The sequence below is a fragment of the Mustela erminea genome, chromosome X (assembly GCF_009829155.1).
Source record: "Mustela erminea isolate mMusErm1 chromosome X, mMusErm1.Pri, whole genome shotgun sequence".
Lineage (NCBI taxonomy): Eukaryota > Metazoa > Chordata > Mammalia > Carnivora > Mustelidae > Mustela > Mustela erminea.
The window spans coordinates 82,746,026-82,770,138 of NC_045635.1; the positions used below are offsets into that span (position 1 = coordinate 82,746,026).

Here is a 24,113-nt window from a genome sequence, read left to right on the forward strand (position 1 = left end):
TGTTGGTCTAAGAAAAAATGAATAATAAGGAACTCTACAGACTAAAATCCTGCAGGTTAGTCTAGGACCGCACAAGCCTAAGTCGGAACCGAGTTACATTCCGGTCGCAACCCAGCCCGGAGTCGTTAGCTCTTGGGGATGGAGGGCGCGCCAGCTGCTGACGCAATGACGCCAGGGGTGGGGCCATGTGCGCGCCCTGCCCAGGTGCTTCCGGGTAACGCGCCCGTACTGAAGCGTGTTTAGCGCAGAGCTCAGGCGCTGTAAGGAAGTGTGCTCTGGCGCACCGGAAGCTGCCGGAAGAGAGCGATGGCGGGTTTGACTGTGAGAGACCCTGCGGTGGATCGTTCTCTGCGTTCGGTGTTCGGTAAGAGGAATTCGTGGAGCCAAGCGTGGGGGAGGGATAGAAAGAGACAAGAATAGCCCCTGCACCTAATGAATTCCTGCAGGAGCTGGTGATGGGTCGGGCTTGCAGCTCTACCTGCCCGTCTTGTGGAACGGCCGCTCTAGTGGACTCGCGGGCAAAGTGATGCTCCCTTCCCCTGAGGTCTCACAGCCTTTTCATGATGTGGCTGAGGAAGTTAAACTAGCGTTCAGTTTCTATGCGTTTCTCCTTTCATGAGCTTCTATTATTATCTAGAATCGAGGGCACCTGGCAACTGTCCCGTACTGCTCACTCCCTGTCCCAGAATACAGATTATATGATGAGTGTATAGAACCCTGTGTCCACTTCCCGCCCTCTTGTAAGGACTTTCAGCCTCTGTTTTTTATTTGTAACATTTTGGTTCCATACTGGTAGTGGCCACCTGGAGTCTTAAAGTGGATTGTAAATGAATGAATGAACGAATAGATCTCGTCGAAGAAATTTTAAAGAGGATCAGGTCCATTCTGAGTAATCTTTTCAGATGAAATAAGGTTTTTTTTTATTTTTTAAAAGATTTTATTTATTTATTTGACAAATCACAAGTAGGCAGAGAGGGAGGCCGGAGGGGGGGGGAAGCAGGCTCCCTGCTGAGCAGAGAGCCCGATGGGGGACCTGATCCCGGGACCCTGAGATGACCTGATCCAAAGGCAGAGGCTTAACCCACTTAGCCACCCAGGTGCCTGGAAATAAGTTGTTTGTTTGTTTTAAGTCAGTGTGGTGATTTTAAAGCACCTTTTGGAATGGCCATAACAAAACAGTTCAGAATAATTTTGAAACATCCTCCATTACATTCATGGTTATTCTTTGAGTTTGTATGTATGTGTGGAAATACAGAAATAATATGCCAGTTTTTAAAATATCAAATACATTGGTATTTTTAGCAGTTGTCGATAAGACTTGCAGATCTTCAAGTAAATACCAATGCCAAAGTATTTATTTTCACCGAAGGTAAGGAAAATCATAATACTTGTAAGATAAGTCTGAGAACTGATATTTCGAAGTGCCTGTGCCTTTTATGTTTAATCTTAGTAGTTTGTTTTGTAATTAAAGTCAGCAGACAACATTGAAATGTTGTCTGAAATACCATGGAACTAGCAGTGTGGGAACACTATTTTGAGGTAGTTGTTACATTTTCAGTGATATAAGTACTGATTCATTTTACTTTCTCACAGGGGAAATAGGTTACAAACTCAGAGTTTTAATCTGTTGTCTATTTTCTTCCATAGTGGGGAACATTCCATATGAGGCTACTGAAGAGCAATTAAAGGACATCTTTTCTGAGGTTGGACCCGTTGTTAGTTTCAGGTGAGATTCTCATTTGATTACTTGGGGTTTTCTTTAAAATCACAAATTTGGCCTTTAGCAATAATAGCAAGGTTTTTACTGGTGACTTTTCACATGCATCCTTCTGTTTGTAACAGCTTTATTCCGGTAAAATTCACATACCATACAATTCACATTTATTTTTACTAAAAGGTACATTTTTTTAAACTTTATTTATTTATTTGAGAGAGAGAATGAAAGAGAGAGAACATAAGAGTCGGTGGGTCAGAGGGAGAAGGAGACCAGACTCTCTGCTGAGCAGGCAGCCTAAAGTGGGACTTAATCCCGGGACTCCAGAATCATGACCTGAGCCAAAGGCAGTCGCTTAACCAACTGAGCCACCCAGGCGCCCTTACTAAAAGATACATTTTTTTATTTAAAAATGTTTAAATCATATTTCAGTGAAATAGTCAAAGTGATAAAGTTATTTGTCTTAGAGTGGACCAAATTAGAACTTGCCCATGTTAGCAAGAGCCCTATGTATATGTAACATTTGTGCCCGATACTTGGTTCTGCTCCTCCAGGTTGGTATATGATAGGGAGACAGGAAAGCCAAAGGGTTATGGCTTCTGTGAATACCAAGACCAGGAGACAGCACTTAGTGCCATGCGAAACCTGAATGGGCGTGAATTCAGTGGGAGAGCACTTCGAGTGGACAATGCTGCCAGTGAAAAGAACAAAGAAGAGCTGAAGAGTGAGTATAAACCTGATTTGTATGCAACATGAATTAGTAAAGATGTAACAATGAAGATTTTTCCATTTGTGATATGTTTTAGCACCTGTTAAAATGGTTAGCCACTTAGCTTCTTGACCCCCTTGAGGCTCCTGCATTAGGGAAGTATATATCTTTGAGAAACAAGGTAAAGTTGACTTTAGAAGTCCTTTAGTTACAAAGGAGTTGATTTACAGTTGAAGATGAATTCAGGCTCACCAAGCCATTACTTGCACGAACTATGTCATTATGTAACCGCTGCTATAACTGTTTGTCAGATCTGTAATTGGTGGGATTACTAAGGCATCCTGGCTTTTTTCATGAGGTACCAGATCAGGAATTCCATTCTTAATTAGCATCTTTTTCTGTTATTTTGTTTTTAAGATTAGCATCTTTATCTCTTGTTTCGATTCTAATGACTTGTCAAAAGGAAATCATTATGCCTCATCCCTAATTTAGGTGAACATTGTCTACCTATGTGATCCTAGTCCCAGCTTTCTTCTGAGAACAGAAAATACTTTCTGTCACTTTCCTCTACAGAAATAAGAGACTTGCAGTTTACTTACTTCTCAGTTCCAGATAATTTAAAGTTATAACAGGTCCTGGAAAGGAAGCAGCCCTGGAAATTAGATATTTGAAATGATTTAGCTCATAATTTTGCCTCCTTAACTTTTTGTACTTTCTTCCCGATCAGGCCTTGGCACTGGTGCCCCTGTCATTGAGTCACCTTATGGAGAGACCATCAGTCCTGAGGATGCCCCTGAGTCCATTAGCAAAGCAGTTGCCAGTCTTCCACCAGAGCAGATGTTTGAGCTGATGAAACAAATGAAGGTGGGAGGAGGCATTAGGTTAAGAACAAATCAAATCACATCAAATTTTTGAGGAGTTATTCAAGTGAATGGAAATGATTCCCTGAACTCAAATATAAGGTGTGCCTGTTGACCACCATCTCTTGCAACTTCGATATGCCATATGTGCACAGCATATTTTACATTTTGTGCAAAGAGCTTTCCATTTTTTATATACAAACACAACTATACAATCTGGCTCTTTGTGGCCCATAGATATCAGATGTAGATCTTCAGACGTGGCTTTTCTCCTAAATGGTGGTATTATGGTATTTGAAATGCCTCTTCCTTCTCTTGCCTATCATGACCAAAATTTTGTGTGCTATACAAAAACCGATGATAGCTTAAAAAGCTTCTTGAGTATTATATTTCTCAGATGAGAATGGCTCTAAATCACTATTAATTTCTAAGTATTAAGTATTGAACCTGATGATGAATCTCTTTATCTTCCCAGCTTTGTGTCCAGAATAGTCCCCAGGAGGCACGGAACATGTTGCTTCAGAACCCTCAGCTGGCTTATGCTTTGCTACAAGCACAGGTAGTGATGAGAATTGTGGATCCAGAGATTGCTCTGGTGAGTGCTTATTTGTTTATGGAAACACCACAGCACACCTTGAGTGGGGTAGGAACTGCCTGATTGCCTTGTTAAACAGACAACTCATAGATTTGTCTTCTCATTTTTTAGAAAATTCTGCATCGCCAGACAAATATCCCAACACTGATTGCAGGCAACCCTCAGCCAGTCCACAGTGCTGGGCCTGGCTCAGGATCCACTGTGTCAATGAACCAGCAGAATCCTCAGGCCCCTCAAGCCCAGGCTTTGGTAGGGCTTTATCTCCTATAACGTTTCTTTTACATGTTTTGAATGCCATTTTCATGTTAGGAAGATATACTGAAAGAAGAACAGTCAGGAGCTGAAAATGATAATTTCAGTTCCCAGGCATAAAAGCAGTTTTCATTTTTGGAGACTACATGGCATCTGAATGAATGTAGATTTGGTGCCAAGTTTGTGAAACAAAGCGATCCTTCATGTGTGTCCTTTTATTTTTTTTTTTAATATTTTACTTACTTATTTGATAGACAGGGATCACAAGTAGGCAGAGAGGCAGGCGGGGGCCGGTGGGGGGCGGAGCAGGCTCCCTGCTGAGCAGAGAGCCCAATGCAGGGCTCGATCCCAGGACCCTGGAATCATGACCTGAGCTGAAAGCAGAAGCTTTAACCCACTGAACCACCCAGGCGCCCCCGTCCTTTTATATATAGGCTAATTTTGGTATTTATGTGCATGTGTGGTACTATGGTTGGCACTTTGTTATTCTACATCCATTATCTCATCTAGGACTTAGAGTAATTGTATGAGGTTGGCATTCTTACGTCTCCTTACCAATGGAAAAAAGTAAAGCTTGCTTGCCAAGCATGACACAAAACTGAAGCCATAGAAAATAAGTACATTTGAAAACTGAAGAATTTCTGTATAGGTTAATAGAAATAAACCCCAAAGACAAATTCAAATTGGGAAAAAGTATATGCCACACACATGACAGACAACTGGCCGATTACAAGTCCTTGGTCACGTTCAAGAATGTTTATTGCCACATTGTAATTGTGAAAGGTTAAAACATCCTAAATGTACATCAGTGGAATAATGGGGAAAATGTTGTATATTTATCCAGTGAAAGACTCTATAGCAGTTAAATAAATTACACCTGTCGCCATGAATGACTTTCAAAAACCTAATTCCATATAGTAGTAAAGAGGAACTAGGATACGTGGTGTAACACATATAACTCAAAAGTTACAGAAGTGAAAATGAGTGAATGTAGAAGACTTTCCAAAATATGGCATATTTGTATTTGCACATATCCCCCAAAAATGTTGAATGAGTTGCTAATATATTTAGTACATAATGATTTACATACAACTTTTAAATGTCTGTAAAAATTCTTAAGTAGTTGTCTTAAGAAGGGAAAACAGGATGCAGTTAGGGAAGACCAGAGGGCAGATTTCAAGTACATATAGTATATTTATTTCCTAAACTGTATGTTTATTTTCCTTTCTATACAATTTATATATCTGGAGCTTTTCATAATAAAAGTGTTCAACCTCAGGGTAAACGTAAACAGAAAGAACAATAATCTATCATTTTTACCATTCAGATTGGTAGAGGTAAACAACTTGAAGTCAACCATAGGTGCCACATATGGCCTCACAACACAGGTCAGACTTGTCAGTGTCTGCTTTTAGAGAACATGGTCCATCTTAATTGTGTTCTGTATAACCAGGCTCATGTGTATTGTCCAAAGGCATATACATACCGTTTTTATTTTTTTTATTTTTTTATTTTTTTATTTTTCTTATTTTTGTTTTTATTTTTGTTCAGGGTGGAATGCATGTCAATGGTGCACCTCCTCTGATGCAAGCTTCGATGCAGGCTGGAGTTCCAGCACCAGGACAGATACCAGCGGCTGTAACAGGGCCTGGTCCTGGTTCCTTAGCTCCTGGAGGTATGTTTCCTTTACAGTCTCCACCACTTCGGTATTTTGCTAAACTTTCGTTGTAGCAAATGGTATAATGTCACCAAATTATTATGTGGTAATGAGATCTTGATATAAAATTACATAGCTAGAAAGCATATATCCTAGATGGATGGAATAGTTGGTCTCTTATACACAGAGAGAAGGGAAAAGGACCACAAAATGGAAAAGTGAGGTAAAACTTCCAAATTAGCAAGGGGGAAATGGAATGAATGGAACTAGCCAACAAAGCCAGAAAATAGAGGGAAAAGAAAACAACATTGTGAAGTAAGTAATAATAAACGTAGAGTAAGGAGAAAGGAATAAAGTCTCATGTAGTCGTTATTCTGCTAAATATGAATGGACTGAATTTTCCCACCAAAAGCCAGAGACTTAGATTAGGTTGAAAGGCACATTTAAAAGAAAAGACACAAAATACATAGTGACATTTGTTTTATTATATTTAATGGATATGAAATTGCATTTCATTAAATATAATCAGACCAAACAACACAAAAGGAAAAAAGAATTTTTGAAACTGTACATTTTGATTACAAGTAAGTATGTAGAAATTAATAATGAGTATTGCTATTATGCTTTTGGTCTTTGTCATTCAGCAATCATAACTAAGAGTTACTGAGTGAAATAGTGGTTCCCTATATGAAACTCCTATATGAACACATGATAGATATCAATATTTTAAGTTTTTATGCAACATACTTGCTTCTTGTTAATTTATCTAATCTTGGTTAGATTGACTACAACACTACACAGTGTTGAATCTCAGTTGTTATGTTTTGTAGAGAAACTGGTCTACAGAGCTAAGTTGACAAGGAATAGAGGAAGGGATTTTAAAAGAAATTTCAGCAAATTCATGATTTTTATTTACCTATAGAGTAAATATCTTTCAATGAAAGAAATGGATTCTGTATTTTATACATTTTTGAGTTAAGGGTGCCTAACTTAAAAACTTTAAGATAAGGGTGCCTTGGTGGCTCAGTTGGTTAAGCGACTGCCTTCGGCTCAGATCATGATCCTGAAGTTACAGGATCAAGTTCCAGGATCGAGTCCTGCATCGGTCTCCCAGCTCCGTGGGGAGTCTGCTTCTCCCTCTGACCTTCTACCCTCTCATGCTCTCTCTTACTTGCTCTCTCTCAAATAAATAAATAAATTCTTTTTTTAAGGATTTTATTTATGTATATGACAGAGATCACAAGTAGGCAGAGAGGCAGGTGGGGGGCGGCGGTGGGGGGGAAGCAGGCTCCCTGCTGAGCAGAGCCTGATGTGGGGCTCGATCCCAGGACCCTTAAATCATGACCTGAGCTGAAGGCATAGGCTTAACCCACTGAGCCACCCAGGTGCCCCAATAAATTAAATCTTTTAAAAAAAAAAAAACCTTAAAATATCACAAGTCGAAATGTGGCCCTACTACACATGACAAGTATGCAACCCATGATATAGGCAGCTCATAATGTGAGTTGAAAAACACCCAAGTCATCTGTATTCTGGTCAGTGACACAGGTGCCCTGATCATGCAATTAGATGTCACAGAAACATCAAACTGCTGTAAAGGTTTCTAAGTGCTCTCCATTTCTGTACTTACAGTGTCATGAATTGTTAACATACAGTGTGTGGATCAACATTTCTGTGGACCACACTTTGAATTACCTTTGTACTAATAGATAAAAAATAAGTAAAAGATAGTGAATAAAGTAGTGGAACCAGTAAGCATGACTTATTATGGGAGATTTAGGTCTTTTGACTAAAGAATACACTTTTGCCCCCAAAAACCTTGGAACAGTTAAAAAACACATACTTGGGCATAAAATAAAAACAAGTTTAAAACGTAGAGATTTTACAGGCCATGTTCTCTTATTATAAATCAGTAAAATTAGAAGTAATTACAATGTAACTGAAAATAACATTTACTTGGAAAAATAAGGGACATAACACTAGGTAATCCTTGAATTAAAGGGGAAATAAAGGAGAGATTTATAAATTATCCAGAAGGCAACAAAAAGTATACAAAAAGTATGGGAAACAGTACTTAAAATGAATACCTTCAAATGCCTGCGTTATTAAAGAATAAAGGAATTCTAAGTACTAGTTTTAAAAGAACTAGGAAAATACTTTTTATAAAGAAACAAGAGACCAAAAACAGGAAATTAATAAATATAGAAGTTGAAAGTAGGTGTGAAAGGAACTTAAAGTGATATTTTTATAAGTCTGTAGCATTTCTATTTCTGAAGTTATTAGAACATCAATCAGATGTTTGAAATACCCTGTACAAAACTCATTGACAGTTGGTGAGAAAGGGAAACAGCCTAGTAGCAAAGAAGGCAAAGAAAATGAGTAGGCGCTTCGTAGAAGAGCAAATCCAAATGGCAACAAAGACAAATGCATTTGTAGTCATGGAATTACAAATTAAATTATAGGATTTCACTTTACTTAAACCCATCAATCTGGCAAAAGTTTCAAAGAGAGCTATTAGTTGGGGATGTGGTATCATAACTTGTTACTGGAAATGTGAAATGTTTTAGCCTTTTAAGAAAGTAGTCTCACATTTAAAATCCATGTACACTTTTACCCACCACTTCCACTTCTGGGAAGCTGAAAGTGAAAGTGCCATTGTGTGATAGTGTATAATATGAGATATTATGCCCATATGTCCTGCCACCACTTTCCTCAGATCCTAAATCTTTACATTGTTTTGGCGAATTGTCTGAATAAATCATAGAATCGTTTGTGATTAGAAGAGACCTTTGAAATTCTGTAGACCAGCAGGTCTCAAACTTGAATGACCACCTGAGGAGCTTATTAAAGTGCAGATGCTGGTCCCCACCGCCAGACTTTGTAATGCAGCAGGTCTGAGGTCAGGCCCTGGAATTTGCAGTTCTAACAATTTTTGGTGACACTGACACTTCTGGTCTGAGCAGCACATTCTGAGAACCACTGGTTTAAACCAGCTCATTCACTTTACAGATGAGTAAGCATGGGCAAATGTTAACTTTATCAAATCACTTGTTCAAAATCACAGTTACTTAGTAGGGATGGGTCTAGCACAGGTTCAGGTTCTTAATCCATGGCTCTTCGGTACCTGGCATATTAAACAGACTAAGAATATAATGTGGGGGCGCCTAGGTGGCTCAGTCAGTTAAGCATCAGCCTTCAGCTCAGGTCATGATTTCAGGGTCCTGGGATTGAGCCCCATGAGCCCTGCATGGGGTTCCCTGCTCAGCAGGGAGTCTGCTTCTCTCTCTCCCTCTGCCCCTCCCCACCATTCACGCATGCTCACTGTCTCCCAAATAAATAAATAAAATCTTAAAGAGAGAGAATATGATGTGTACTTGAGCTTTTAGTTAAGTATTAATGAACTGCAAACAGCAGCTCGTCTTTTCTTGTTACATACAACATATATAGTTCCTTTGAGGAAAAGAGAATTATTGCTATATAGAAAGGATGAGACAAGGACTTGTGGTACGTAATTATTCTTTGTATAGCAAAGAATACTATCCCAACTGGTTAGGGTAGAGCAGTGGTTCTCAACCCTGTTAGACCCTGCAGGCTCTTTTCATAACATTTTCATAACATATTTCATAATGACTTTTTACTATCCTGGAATGAAATATAGAGATATAACCTACTTAACATGAGTCCCCCCAAAAATATAATGCCCTTACTATAATATAAAGGAGAAATAAAAGGAAATTAACCTATAATAAAGAATATTTTTAATATGCATGTGTTCAGGCACAACTAGACAAGAAACCAAAAGGTAGCAGTCAGATGTTTGCTCCTATGCCATCAGTGTAAAAGCTACAGATGCAGACAGATACAGGTATGGTGTTTTCGCAACTCATATACCAGAGGGACTGTTGACATTAGTGTTATGATTTTCTCAAGTGGTGGAAACTTTTGGTAAAGTTCTTAATGAAACAAAATGCAATACCTGTAATTGACTCAGTAATTGTATTTCTGGAAAATTCAGTTTATATGTGTACAGATGTAAATAGGGAAAAAGAGCTTTTTTGTTTACAAGTACAGCAGACTTAGGTTCTAAGTTCAGATGAATGTAAACAGATTTTCATTTGTGCTAATGTTCACCAAGACATCTGAAAATTTTGCAAGATAAGATAATTCTGGATTATGGAGGACTATGTCAGACATTGGATTGCATCTAGTATCCCTGTTGGCTTCTCATGAAATGCCAGCCATGCCCTATAAATCTTTTCACAACAAAAACCCACAAATTTACAAAATACCTTGGGAACAATATTGCCTCTTCTGAGAGGAGTTATGTGGGCAAGTGCCATTGTTCTATATCACAGAATTTCTGCCAAGGTTTTAGTAACCAGGGTGATTAAATATTCTCATTTAACTCACTTTTCTATCACTGAACCCTAGAGTTTACTAACAAACTTAACTTCTGTATAACTGCGTTGTTTAGTGCGAGTTATGATCTTTTTTTATAGTTTTCTGCCGGTGAGGCAGAAGGGAATTTGTTAACTCAGCCACTATCCTAATTTTTTCTCCAATGTCCTAATTTGTGTTTTTCTTTCCTTCTCTTTATCTTCTAGGAGGAATGCAAGCCCAGGTTGGAATGCCAGGAAGTGGACCAGTGTCCATTGATCGAGGCCAAGGTAAATAAGTACTAGTATCTGGTTAATGTGGACTAGACCTGGAAATGTTGTATATCTGCACCGTTTTAATATGGCAGCCACTAACCATATGTGGCTGTTTGAATATTAAATTCATTGAAATTAGGTAGAACTTAAAATTCAGTTCCTCATTCCCACTAGCCACATTGCAAGTGCTCAGTGGCACATGTGGTTATGGCACCACATATTGGATATGGCAGATAGATAATATTTCCCTCATTGCAGAGTATTTTGTTGCACAGTGTTAGTCTAGACTTTCCATCTAGTGGCTCAGAGCCCAGCTCTACAAGAATCAATAAAGCAGATGGATCTTTTGTTTCTATTTATGTCACCTTTTCATAATAATCTAATGACACTACTGACATGTCCTCTCTCACTCTGTGGATATCTGTTGACTGATTAAGGAATTTTAATAAGGAGCATATAACATGTAGAAGCCTAATCTAAACCACAGAGAAGACTGGGAGGGGATCAGAGGTCTGTGAAGCGTACTTGGTAAGGGTATGTTACACTGTGGCTGTAACACTGGCTGCCACAACAATGGCCACTCCAGAATCTCCAAATTATTTCCTCTTTTGCTAGAGTTTGAAGAAACAGAAAAATGCAGTGGTCTGGTTGAAAACATTAGGAGGAGAGAGTGAGAAAACAGAAGGAATTAACTGTAAAATTGAGCATATGCTATAGGCCAGGCACTTTAATTTTCATCAACAACAGTGTGAGTTAGGGGGCAGCACCTCAGTATTCAGGTAAAGAGATGGAAGCTCAGAGTTTTAAGTTATTTCTTCCTGGGCACATGGTAAGTAAATACTGCTGAGTAATGTGGACAGGACTTGGAGCACTCATCTCTCCCAGCTAGTAAGTGGCAGAGCAAGGTGCTGAAGTCTCTGACTAAAATCTTACTCTTTCTGAAAATCCTCACCACCTCTATTAACTTCCACAAACACTCTTCAGTGTCTTCTGTTCTCAGACATGTTGTCATCATGATGAGAAAGAACAGCTTTGGGCAGCATAGAGAAGCTTAAGTTACTTCTTAGCACATGGCCTATAAAAGAAACCCATTTTTTTAAAACAAAATATTAAGATAAAGGCCTCTGTACTATATTTTCTTGTCTACAGTTTGTTCACTAAGGTTGAGTGCTAAAGTGACAGAATGGATCATCTGATCAGATGTTTGACAGTGGAACAAACTCTTGACCAAATACCTCATCTAAGTAGCCTGTGGTTTCGTGCTATTGTGCCCCAATGCCCTTGACCACTCTCAGTAGATTGTACGTGTACCCAGAGTATTGCTGCATTAGGGAGAAGGCATTGGGGTTCCAGTCATATTTTTCTTCTTCCCAAGCCATCAGTCAATCAAACTTGAGCTGTTTAATATGTATTTCCAAAAGACCTCTTCTCTCCTGCTGTAGTTCTTATCACCTCTGTGGGTCCAAAGTTAGCAAAGGGAAATAACTAGAGTTTTGAAGGTATATCAGCTGTGTCTTCTCAAAGAGATAAAGGAGATGAATGTTCTTTTATAGTTTTTGTTCAGTACTCAGCAGAGGAAGCAAAAATCTTCCCACGTGTACCCAGTTTTCTTTCTTTTCCTGGAATCCATGCTTCTTATGCACATTTGTAATGGTAAAAGGAGATGGGGAGATTAGTTTAAGAAGATACTTCTTTCCTTCTGCTACCTCTGTGTAGTGTTAGCTCTCTTTTCATCTCATTAGTCTTTGTCTGCTGTTGTCATGGTGTTTGCTTATCATCAGAGACTCACAGTGGCAGAATATTTTTTGAGGAGTGATGTTCTCTTTCTTTGTCTAAAGATCATTCACTGCATTTCCCGCAGAGATTTTTGTGCAATAAACTACAGCAAAAACAGTCCGCTTCTGTGAGGGACCTTTTCAGAATAAATCTTGCCTTCCAGATTCAGTACAGTGTCTTTCATGTTTTGCTTATGAAAATATGTCTATGTTCTTTGCCTAACTAGAGATTCAGAACTGCCTTCTTTCTTGTAACAGTATAAGGAGATTTAGATGGACTCGTAGTAGCAGAGGTGGAAATTCAAAGTGACTGAATAAAATCAGTGGCCCACCTGTTTCCCTTTAGGAGGCAGTCTCATTACAGCAGAACAGTTTCAGATCCCAAAGAAGCTACTATGGTTTAGGAAGACTTTGTAGCACTCTTGGCTTTTTAACTTACGTGTGTAAATCTCAAACATCTATATGTGTATGATTCTGTGTGTGGGTGTGGGTGTGTGCATACTTGTGTGCGTGCAAGCTATTTAAGTGTCTGCTCTTTCTCCTTTTGAACTTACTGCTCACCTAGGAACCCTACAGCACTCGCCCGTGGGACCCGCCGGGCCTGCATCAATTGAGCGAGTTCAAGGTACCCATTGTATCTACGGGTTTCCTTTTGCTTGTGGTGTTCAGGGTGGGACGTTGAGAGGACAAGGGCTGCTTGCCAGTCATCCTCACGTTCAGAACCCAGAAGGGTAGTGTTTTGGGCTTTTGTTTTTAAATTTTTTTCCTGTTGGGGCCACAAGCCTAAGATTGACCTCTTCACACAGGGCAGAGAACATGGATGATATGGGCATCTGTCCGAGGCTGTACTCCCTCCCTACTGGTGTCAGGAGGCTTGGATGGAATAGCAGTCTGTAAGGAGACAGCAGGTTCTTGCAGAGCCATGGCAGTGTTCCCATATGCCAAGACCCTACCTCTCTTTTGTGACTCTGGTCCTTGAACTAAGATTGATTTTAAGGAAAATCAGGAACATAAGGTTCTTCAGGTTGCAGTGCTAGTCCTCGGCAGGTTGCTCCCCACTTTGTTCGTTATATAATTCCATCCATACCTCTGACATGGCACAGATGCTGCCTACACCCTGCTTCTGTTCTTGAGCTGCAAGAGGAGTCTGCTGTGGTGAGGTTTCACCCACTCTCAGGTGTCTGAATTATGTTGTCAGTGGTATATAGAGTCATTTCTTGTTTCCTGATGTGTCCTTCACAACAGTAACTTCCTGTTTGTTTCCCTGTCAGTGCCGATGCAGGACCCCAGAGCCGCTATGCAGCGTGGGCCCTTGCCTGCCAACGTCCCAACTCCTCGAGGTCTATTAGGAGACGCCCCAAATGACCCGCGTGGAGGCACTTTACTTTCTGTAACTGGAGAGGTAGAGCCTAGGTGAGCATTAACAAAGAAGGAAAAGACTGGGGGAATCCAAATTTTCCCTTGGTCTGAGAACACCATCTTTCTGTACCTCTTTGCCTACTTCAGCAGATAAATAAATATTCATGGCCACTATCTAAGACTAAGGAAGCACTTCTCCTTGGACGGAACTGTATCTGTTGAGTTTGTCATTTTGAATGAACGAACCATGGTTACCCAAGTCATCTTTAGAAACTGGAAATTCTAGCACATATCTAAACAGGAAAAACTTATATTGCTTACCGGTAGTGGCAGTATCAACAGTAGCAGTAATAAGATGATGATGACTGATAGGAATGGGGATTATGCCTCTGACTCTGCTGTGAGTACTTTACTTAGCTCATCTCATTAAATCCACACAACAGCCCTGTGAGAGTGACACTAATATTGGTCCTGTTTTACAGATGAAGAAACCGAGGCATAGAGAAGTTAAGTAAATGTGCCCAAGATCACACAGCTAATAAGTGATAAAGCCTAGATTTGAACCCATGCAGTAACCCACATTCTTAAGCGCTGTACTATATACTCGTTCTATACAATGGAATATTTGTTATCTTCTCCTTAATTATGAGTGCCCTGAGCAAATATGAAATTCTTGAATACATGCATTTGTATCTCCATAGCTTTTTTTTTTTTTTTTTTTTTTTCCTACTCAGTTCATTCTCTTAGCATTTATAGACTGATGTTTGCATCGGTTCTTTTTTTTTTTTTTTAAACTTACTGATCTTCTGCTTGGCATTTCTTTTATTGTTTTGTTCTGTTTTAAAATATTACATTTTTCTCCATCTCTAGAGGTTACCTGGGACCACCTCACCAGGGTCCACCCATGCACCATGTCCCTGGCCATGACAGCCGTGGCCCACCCCCACATGAGATGAGGGGAGGGCCATTAGCTGAGCCCAGACCTCTAATGGCAGAGCCAAGAGGACCCATGCTAGATCAGAGGGGTCCACCCTTGGATGGCAGAGGTAAGGGGAGACCATGTCACAAGGCCGCCTGGTAGTTGTGGGCTGATAATAAACCCAGCTGTCTTAGGTTCTAATCTGGGATAAAGAAGGCTGGGGCAGTGGGGTTGGCAAACATTTTTAAGGTTTATCTGCAAACCTGTAAAACTGGGAAGGAGAAAGCAAAAGCAGTCTTGTTTACAGTTGATCCTTGAACAACACGTTTGAACTGCATAGGTTCACTTAGACATTGATTGTTTGTTATAAACATAGTGCAGTACTAAATGTATTTTCTCTTCCTTAACATTCTCTTTTTTCTAGCTTACTTTGTTATTAGAATGCAGAACATAATACATACAACATACGAAATAGGTGTCCATCAACTGTTTTATTATTGGTGAGGCTTCCAATCAGCAGTAGGCTGTGAGTAGTTAGGTTTCGGGGGAGTACTCCAATCCTCATCTTGTTCAAGGGTCACCTGTAGTTGGGGGGAGATGTGACTGAGGGAATAGATTTCTTTCTTCGATCTTTGGTTCTTTTCGCTGTGAAGATGAGCAGCTACACAGTGGTTTTCTTACAACTTTCTTTACAGGCGGAAGAGATCCCCGAGGCATAGACACACGAGCAATGGAGGCACGAGCCATGGAGGCTAGAGGATTAGATGCCAGAGGATTGGAGGCCCGAGCAATGGAAGCCCGTGCAATGGAGGCCCGCGCAATGGAGGCCCGTGCGATGGAGGCCCGCGCAATGGAGGCCCGCGCGATGGAAGTCAGAGGGATAGAGGCCAGAAGTATGGATGCAAGGGGCCCGGTCCCTGGCCCTAGAGGCCCTATGCCTACTGGAATCCAGGGTCCCAGTCCAATTAACATGGGGGCAGTTGGCCCCCAGGGATCCAGACAGGTATGTGCAATACTCACTTCTTGCTTCTACTTGAAATCTTGATCTATTCAGGAATTGGCCATTGAGCCTGACTGTGAGTGCTTTCTGATTTGGGCTATTTCTCAGCTTGTTAGAACAGGAAGATCTCCCTTTTTCTAGTTTGTCCCTTAAGATGGTTATTTTCTGGCCACCAGGATTGTAGCAATCTTATCCCACAATTTAAGGAGTTGTTCCATTCAGAGCAGAGCCCCTGCAGATTTAGGAGGCAGTGTGTATTACTAGAATCTAGGCATGGATAATTTGAAAACCTCCCCCAAGTGATTCTAATGTACAACCGTAGGAACTGCATTAGAGCATATGAAGAACTATTAGCAGTCATTTCAATAATCTTAGATTTGCAGAAACCTATTTTAATTTACTTTCATCATGTAGCCTAAGTGAACGGTGGAACATGAAAGGAACATGAAAGGCAGTTTTTACTAACATTCACCTTAAAACCTGTGCAACTGAATTCTTATCTTTTCTTTCTCCTTATTTGGCTCTCTCCAGCTACGTGTATATGTTAGTCTGTAATCATCTCTGTGTTGTCATCTCCTCCCTCTTCACACACAAATGTTTGTGGGGAGATGGTATGTGTGTCTCTTCCCTGAATTTGTATGTGCTGGCACCTTCGTCTCCATCTTGCTCCTCCTTCCTCTATGTACTACTTCTATCTCTCTTCCCTCTTCCATATGTTTATGTGTCTTGCTCTCATTTGTGTGTGTGTGTGTATGCGTGAGAGGGAGAGTGTCACTGGAATGGAACACATTAGTCATCCAGTTCTCTCATTTTATAGGTTCGGAAACTGAGATCCAGGAATTCAGGTGACTTGTCCAAATTCATACAACTGAAAATTGGCAGAGCAAGGAATAGAACCCACTGTTTTTTTCAGTGTACCACTCAGTCCTGTTATCTGCACATCATGTATGTGTATATGTGTGTCTGCTTCCCCTTCTTTAATAGGAAATACAAATATGTTGTTTTCTGCTGTGTAAAAGAAAACTATTCTCTTTTTTTTCAAATTGTGCTTTTTTAAAAATGTGTCTGGGGGCCTTGATGTTTATTCTGCCCTCTAGGATCAGTAGCCTTAAAATAGAAACAGTTTTTATTCATTTATTTAGTCAGTCAGCAAATATTTATTGAGCACCTACTGTGTACCAAAGAGAGCTCTAGGTACTAAAGATATAGCAGTGTGAAAAAAACAAAATCCCCGCCCCCATGGAGCTTGCATTCTAACTGGAGAGACTGACAACAAATAACTACATGATGTCGTTATATAATTCTATCAATAGTTTTTTGGAGAAAGACTTTGAAAATAAAGGTTGGAAGACCATTTCTGGATAATGTCTTGCTTTGTTGTCTCTGCTAGTGCTTGAACTCGTTACTCTGTAATATTAGGTTTATATAGTTTTCCTTCATAGATTGTATAAAGCGTATTAGATTTGAGTGAAAAAAATAAAAATTTTATCTTCAAATCTTTTTTATATTGTTTAAATTAATATGTTCACTCATATGTAAGAGATAGACAGTGGGAACCCTGCTTCTTCCCCTCTATCTGTCTCCCTTCTGATCCCATCCCCTACAGATCATAGCTTTTATTCAATTTTTGATGGATCTTTCTAACAAAGAAGAATATAAGAAAAAAAATGCATCTATATTTCCTTTCTTTCACTGTTCTGTGCCGTGTTTGTTTTTAACTTTATAGTATATCCCTAATTTATAATTTTAAATCAGATTTTTAAAAATTAATTCCAGTATACCTAGTTGGAAACTTGTTAGTTAAAAGGCTTATTATGGGGCACCTGGGTGGTTTAGTCGTTAAGCGTCCGCCTTTGGCTCACATCATGATCCCAGGATCCTAGGATCGAGCCCTGCATTAGGCTCCCTGCTCAGCAGGAAGCCTGCTTTCCCTCTCCCATACCCCCTGTTCATGTTCCCTCTCTTGCTGTGTCTCTCTGTCAAATAAATAAATAAAGTCTTTAAAATAAAAATAAATAAATAAAAGGCTTATCATTACTAGGGTGATTATGTGACTTATCCAAACAGGGACATGTTTGCAAGTGAGAGTGCTATTAAATAGTTACTCTGGGGCAAAAGCATAAACTGGGACTATCTTGGGCAAACCGTGGCTGTGTGGTCACCTATACTGTGACTTGTCTGCCTAGAGCAGGCATTCCTGGAAATTTTAAATGGCCATTATTGAATGTTTAGCTCGTAATATAATACTTTAAATTAGTATTAACTGTGAAGCTTCAAACTTATTATTTTCCTAATGTTCCAGATCTGTAACACAACATTAAGGTTCAGACTGGTCTCTGGTTTCAGTACTGATAAAGAACAGAAAGTGATAATAAAGTGTACTGTGCTTTCTTCCCTTTTTAAACAAGATAATGAAAAATGATTTTTTACCATTTTTGATTACTCAGGGTCATCATTGAATGTGCCTATTATATGTGGTATAATAGAAAGTGTAGTTATCTCCTGTGTGGTTTCCAGTCTCCTTCACTATCAGGCTGTCGCCTAGCTATTCACATTGCTGTCATGGCATCTGCTCTTAACAATGTATCCACATTTCTTTTTGTGCTTAGCTGCTTCTGATCAGCTGGGGAAGCAGGTAACTAAGCTTGTTCACAATTTGTGTTTCATAATAGTACCTAAACTCTGGGTGAATGCCTGAGTGTGAACATAACAATATAAGGACCTTTAACAGTTATTCTCGGTGCTCTGAGGCCTTTTCTTTGGGTTATGATAGTCTTCCCAAAGATCAAACTCACCGAAGATCATAAATAAGTATGATATAACTGCATTTTGTTCTTTTAACTTGGGTCAGTCCTATTTCTTGCTCTGTATTTAGCAGAAAGCATCTGCTGCATATTTTCTCTGGGAAGGTATAAAAAGCAAATGTTGGGCTAATAGCATTCTTTTCCCCAGAGGCCTTGCCCTCTCCTGCCACTGCCATTATGATCATCTCTGCCTTACTTACTCTGTCTGATTGAACTAGAGGTAGGCAGTATCTCTGTGAATGTCGCTTCCCCAGTGGACCAGCATACATTATCTCTAGAATCTGCTGGCTTCCATTGCTGTTTCCACTGAGCACTAGTTTCTAGGATGCTCTCCGTTTTCTCTCTGCTCATGCAGCTGGATTTTCTTTGATTTGATGGTACCTGATTGAGCTATATGATATTTGTTGATGATGCTAGAGCTACTATAAGCAAATGTGTCTAACTCCCTAGTTGATCTCTTGCTAAACCCTGTCTTCTGCCATTGCTGATGGTAGAAAGTGATCTTCAGTCGTTAATTTGCTTTTTTTTTAAAAACCTCCTATCCATAATCAAACCATATCTTTCACATTGCTGCTATTGGATTCTGAATACTATATGAGAAGTTCTGAAAACTCTCTCCTCTCTTTTTGTGCACATAGGTCCCCGTCATGCAGGGAGCAGGCATGCAAGGAGCAAGCATTCAGGGTGGAGGTCAGCCTGGGGGCTTTAGTCCTGGCCAGAACCAAGTTACCCCACAGGACCATGAGAAGGTAACTGTCTGTCTCCATAGACACACATCTTCTGGATTCCTCTTTTCAGTTATGATGTGGAGGTCCTGTGTCTTTGGAGTTCCTTTGGAACTGATGTTTACTCTTACAACTTTTTATGATCTTGTTATCTGAAAATCTGTGGGCCTGGTCTTAAAATTCTTGAATGGATGTATATAAATGGCAGCTTATGTTACATTTCAGACTCATCAGGTGATAACGGTTGTTTTTTGCAGACCAGATTGGCCTGAAAATCTGATTTCCTTTTTTCCCTCTCCCCTTTCTGCTTTATCCCTAAAAACATAGCAGATTCCCCATGAGTACATCTGTTTCTATATTTGACCATCGTGGGGAGCTCATATCTGATGGGAGGACTAAAACTTTTGAAAAAGAGATTTTAAAAGGGGTGCCTGGGTGGCTCCATCCGTTAAGTGGTTAAGTATCTTTCTTCAGCTCAGGTCATGATTGCAGGGGTCCTGCTGGGATCAAGCCCCGCATCAGCTTCGGGCTCCCTGCTCAGCGTAGAGTCTGCTTCACCCTCTGCCTCTGCCCTCCTCCACCCACTCACACTCTTGCGCATGCTCTGTCGCTCTCAAATAAATAAAATTTTAAAAATCTTTAAAACAGGATTAAAAACTGAAGACTTCCAAGGTTCACAGATAGCATGTTAGTCTGTAAGAACTTTGGGTTTGTGCAGGCGTCTGACTGATTTGAGTCTCCTAATCTTCAGTATTATTGTACTTGAGCTTTACATTGTGCCTTTTCTTGCCAGCTGGTTTGGGTTTGATTTGATTTGGGGTGGGGTTTTTTGCCTATAGTATTCTCTCTTTGAAGTATCCTTCTTTTTTGGACGGAAGCTGGTGGTGGTTTCTTAGGTGCCATCATTAAAACTCATTCCCCTTTTTTTTCTTCTCTTCACAGGCTGCTTTGATCATGCAGGTCCTTCAGCTGACTGCGGACCAGATTGCCATGCTGCCTCCAGAGCAGAGGCAGAGTATCCTGATCTTAAAGGAACAAATACAGAAGTCCACTGGAGCACCTTGAAAGGTGAGCAGACTTAACCCGCCTAAGTTGGATGATTTCCTTGTGCATTTAGGGTATTAGAGACTTTCAGCCTTAACCCATGACCCTCTCAGCTGATCTGTGAAGACTGTCCAAGGCCTACACTCCTCTTGGCTAAACTCTTCACCCTTCATTAGGTCAGCTCCTGTCAGGATGGGAAAGACAACAGGGTATCTGTTCAGTTGTTGAGTTGGTTGTAAACTTTTTTAACCTTTCTTTCCTAATGGCAAAAGTAACGTCACTTTTACGAATTTAATCAAATACAGAAATGGAGAAAGGTCGGAGTAGGAAGCTCTGCTTCCTTAATCTTCTTCCCAGGACAACCTCTAAATGTGGTTTGGTGTGTATCCTTCCAGGATCAGTGGTGTTATTTTATTCCAACTGTCCCATCAAAATGGTGAAAATACAAAGCATTTCAATAAAATATATAAATATTTTGGATTCCAGTATTTATTTAATATTGACTCTTTTGATGTTAAATTGTTAGAGCACATATTTCAGGGTTGTGACCATCCACTATCACCACCAGTCCCTTTACATTTTAGAGGTTGCTATACACTGCTGCCCTTTCTTTTTCTTTCTTACCTGTCAGATAAAATGGATTGTAATCATGGAACCATCTGATTCCGTGTATTGGCCTTTCTTTTAAAAACCATTTTCCCGGGGCACCTGGGTGGCTCAGTGGGTTAAAGCCTTTGCCTTCGGCTCAGGTCCTGATCCCGGGGTCCTGGGATCGAGCCCCGCGTCCAGCTTTCTGCTCAGCAGGGAGCCTGCTTCCCCCTCTCTCTCTCTGCCTGCTTCTCTGCCTACTTGTGATCTCTGTCTGTTAAATAAATAAATAAAATCTTTAAAAATAAATAAATAAAGACCATTTTCCCCAACATCTTGTATTTCATAAATAATTTTTTCTTGGGGCATCTGGGTGGCTCAGTGGGTTGTGTCCACCTTCAGCTCAGGTCATGATCTCAGGGTCCTGGGATCGAGCCCTGCATTGGGCTCCCTGCTCCACAGGGAGTCTGCTTCTCCCTCGGCCTCTGCCACTCCTGCTGCTTGTGTGCACTCTCTGGCATGCGCGTGCATGCTCGCTCTCTTTCTCTCTCTCTCTCTCTCTCAAATAATCTTTAAAAAATAAATAATTGGGCGCCTGGGTGGCTCAGTGGGTTAAGCCACTGCCTTCGGCTCAGGTCATGATCTCAAGGTCCTGGGATCGAGTCCCACATTGGGCTCTCTGCTCGGCAAGGGGCCTGCTTCCCTTCCTCTCTCTCTGCCTGCCTCTCTGCCTACTTATAATCTCTCTCTGTCAAATAAATAAATAAAATCTTTTAAAAAAATAAATAAATAAATAAATAAATAAATAAATGATTGGGGCGCCTGGGTGGCTCAGTGGGTTAAAGCCTCTGCCTTCAGCTCAGGTCGTGATCCCAGGGTCCTGGGATCGAGCCCCGCATCGGGCTCTCTGCTCAGCAGGGAGCCTGCTTCCTCCTCTCTCTCTCTCTGCCTGTTTCTCTACCTACTTGTGATCTCCGTCTGTCAAATAAATAAATAAAATCTTTTTAAAAATAAATAAATAAATAATTGTTTTAATTTTTCTTTAAAGATTTCTTTAGTTTCAAGTAATCTCCACCCAGCTTGGGGCTCAAACTTACAATGCTGAGATCAAGAGTTGTATACACTACCAACTGAGCCAGCCAGGCACCCTAATAATACTGTTTTCTAAAAACAACTTAAAATTTACATTGTCCCAATATCAGCTGGAATATCACCTTTTGAATTTTTACTTGTTACCCCATCTGTGTTATAATTCCCATCCATCTAATATCAGATAATAGTGAGCTCATTTATACTAATTAGAAGTCTTTACAAAATATATTGTGTTTTAATCCATATTTGCAAAGTCATTAAAACATCCAAACTGGAAACATGCTTCATTTCTGTATTTAGACTTTTTATTTTGGTAGTTGCTCAGGTTTATTTATTTATTTTATTAACATATAATGTATTATTAGCCCCAGGGGTACAGGTCTGTGAATAGCCAGGTTTACACACTTCACAGCACTCACCATAGCACATACCCTCCCCAATGTCCATAATGCAACCACCCTCTCCATACCTCCCTCCCCCCGGCAACCCTCAGTTTGTTTTGTGAGATTAAGAATCTCATGGTTTGTCTCCCTCCCAATCCCATCTCATTTCATTTTTTCCTTCCCTACCCCCAAGTCCCCCACACTGCCTCTCAAATTCCTCATAGACTTTGTTTTTTTAATAATTTTTTAATTTTATTTATTAGAGAGAGAGAGAGCGCGCACAAGCAGGTGGAGCTGCAGGCAGAGGGAGGGGGAGAAGCAGGCTCCTGCTGAGCAGAGAGCCCGACACAGGGCTCAATCCTAGGACCCTGGGATCATGACCTGAGCCAAAGATAGATTAACCAACTGAGCCACCAAGACATCCCTGTATTTAGACTTTAAATGATTGGACTATAATGAGAAGCTGTCATAGATGGATAGCTAGCCAGACTTTTGGTATGACCAATACTTTATCTTTTTAGTCCAGTTACCCAAAGACATTTTTTTTAGTAGAAGTATAGACTGTTATAGTCAGAGCAGTAGATGAAAAACTACTCCCCTCTTTTACTTTTTCTAATTTGTTTATGTCAGAGAAGACATTCCCTACAATATGAGGAAATTACTATTTCTAGATAGTGAAGAGAGAGATGTTTCTGAAAGTTCTTTTGTTGTATATTCTAGCTTGTAAGATAATTCAAAGCCTTTCACATAAACCACAGGGCAAAGGTTTTTGTTTGTTTTATATTTTATTTTGAAATAATTATAAATTCACAGAAGTTTGGGAAAATAGTACAAAGAGCCTCAGGTACCCTTCCCCCAACTTCCCCCAGAGATAACATCTTGAGAAGCTGTTACGTAATACCTTTTTGATCTGTAGTACAAAACCAAGAAACTGACATTGATACATTACTGTTAACTAGATTACAGACCTTTTTCTGTTTTCACCATTCTTTAAACCTACTTTCATGTGTGTGCATGTGTTAGAGAGAGAGAGAAAGATGAGCTGTGTGCTTGTAGGTCTATACCGTTTTATGTGGCCAAGGTTTTAATGTGTATTTGTTGTTACTTGTGCATAATATGGCCAAAATGTTGGCTCTCTGTCCATGCTATACCTTGCTAGTTGTGATTCATTTCTGCTGTCACTTCTGACAGGCTTCTATTCTGTCAGATCAATGGTTCTCAACCAGAGGCAGTTTTGCTCCCTGTAGGACATTTGGAAATGTCTGGAGATATTTTTCATTGTCACAACTTTAGGTGGTATGGTATACTATTGGCATTCAGCAGGTAGAGAGACCAGAGATGCTTTTAAACATCCTATAATCATAGGATATCTCCCCCCACCCCTGTGCGCATAATAAAGAGTTACTTGTCTCCAAATGTCAGTAGTGCTGAGGTTGAGAAACTCTGCTGTAACAGGTGATCCCTTTGGGGATCCTGGAGGCAGACACCTTAGGAATCTCTCCCTGGTGATTGGTTCGTTTGCATAGCCTCCCTCCCAATTTTAAATTGTTTTTTCCCTGATGTTTGGGAAAGAGAACTTTGTCTCCATTTCTAATGGCTTTCTCCCAACTTTTCCTTACAGGTTTTCAAAAATACCTGGCAACAAATCGGGAAATCAATTCCATAACTTTGTTGAAATGTTGCAAAAAGATGACTTCTGCATCCTAACCCGTGAATGACCCAAATTGGTGCCAGGTGGAGGATTCCCATCACCTTCTCTCAGAACAAAATCAGTTTATTCTGTTGTCTTAGTTTGTATATTTTCTGTGACTTGAAATAAACTTTGAACACAATTTTAGTATACTGCAAATTGATATACACGACCTTTTTGCTTTTAAAAAGCTGAACACCAAGGTTGAAACCTTAGATGTGTTTTCAACCCTTACCGCAGTATTGTTCTTTAATGTTATATTGCCATAGTTCTGTTTTTCCTTTGAGTTAACCAC

General features: G+C 40.1%; 1 protein-coding gene across 2 annotated transcripts; it reads left to right on the forward strand.

Moving 5' to 3' along the window:
- The first annotated feature begins 222 nt into the window (after positions 1 to 222).
- Positions 223 to 23,977, forward strand: CSTF2 (cleavage stimulation factor subunit 2). Of its 2 annotated transcripts, XM_032330126.1 has the most exons (15): positions 223 to 364; positions 1,648 to 1,726; positions 2,269 to 2,438; positions 3,151 to 3,287; positions 3,759 to 3,878; positions 3,990 to 4,127; positions 5,682 to 5,805; positions 10,392 to 10,454; positions 12,780 to 12,839; positions 13,486 to 13,627; positions 14,444 to 14,619; positions 15,188 to 15,495; positions 18,935 to 19,045; positions 19,964 to 20,089; positions 23,750 to 23,977. In XM_032330126.1, exons 1-14 carry the CDS (start codon positions 307 to 309, stop codon positions 20,084 to 20,086), a joined length of 1,809 nt encoding a protein of 602 aa, XP_032186017.1. In that variant the 5' UTR covers positions 223 to 306; the 3' UTR covers positions 20,087 to 20,089; positions 23,750 to 23,977. The 2 variants fall into 2 exon arrangements, with proteins under 2 accessions (XP_032186017.1, XP_032186018.1); XM_032330127.1 differs by lacking the exon at positions 12,780 to 12,839 and having other exon boundaries at positions 224 to 364.
- The last annotated feature ends 136 nt before the right edge of the window (positions 23,978 to 24,113 follow it).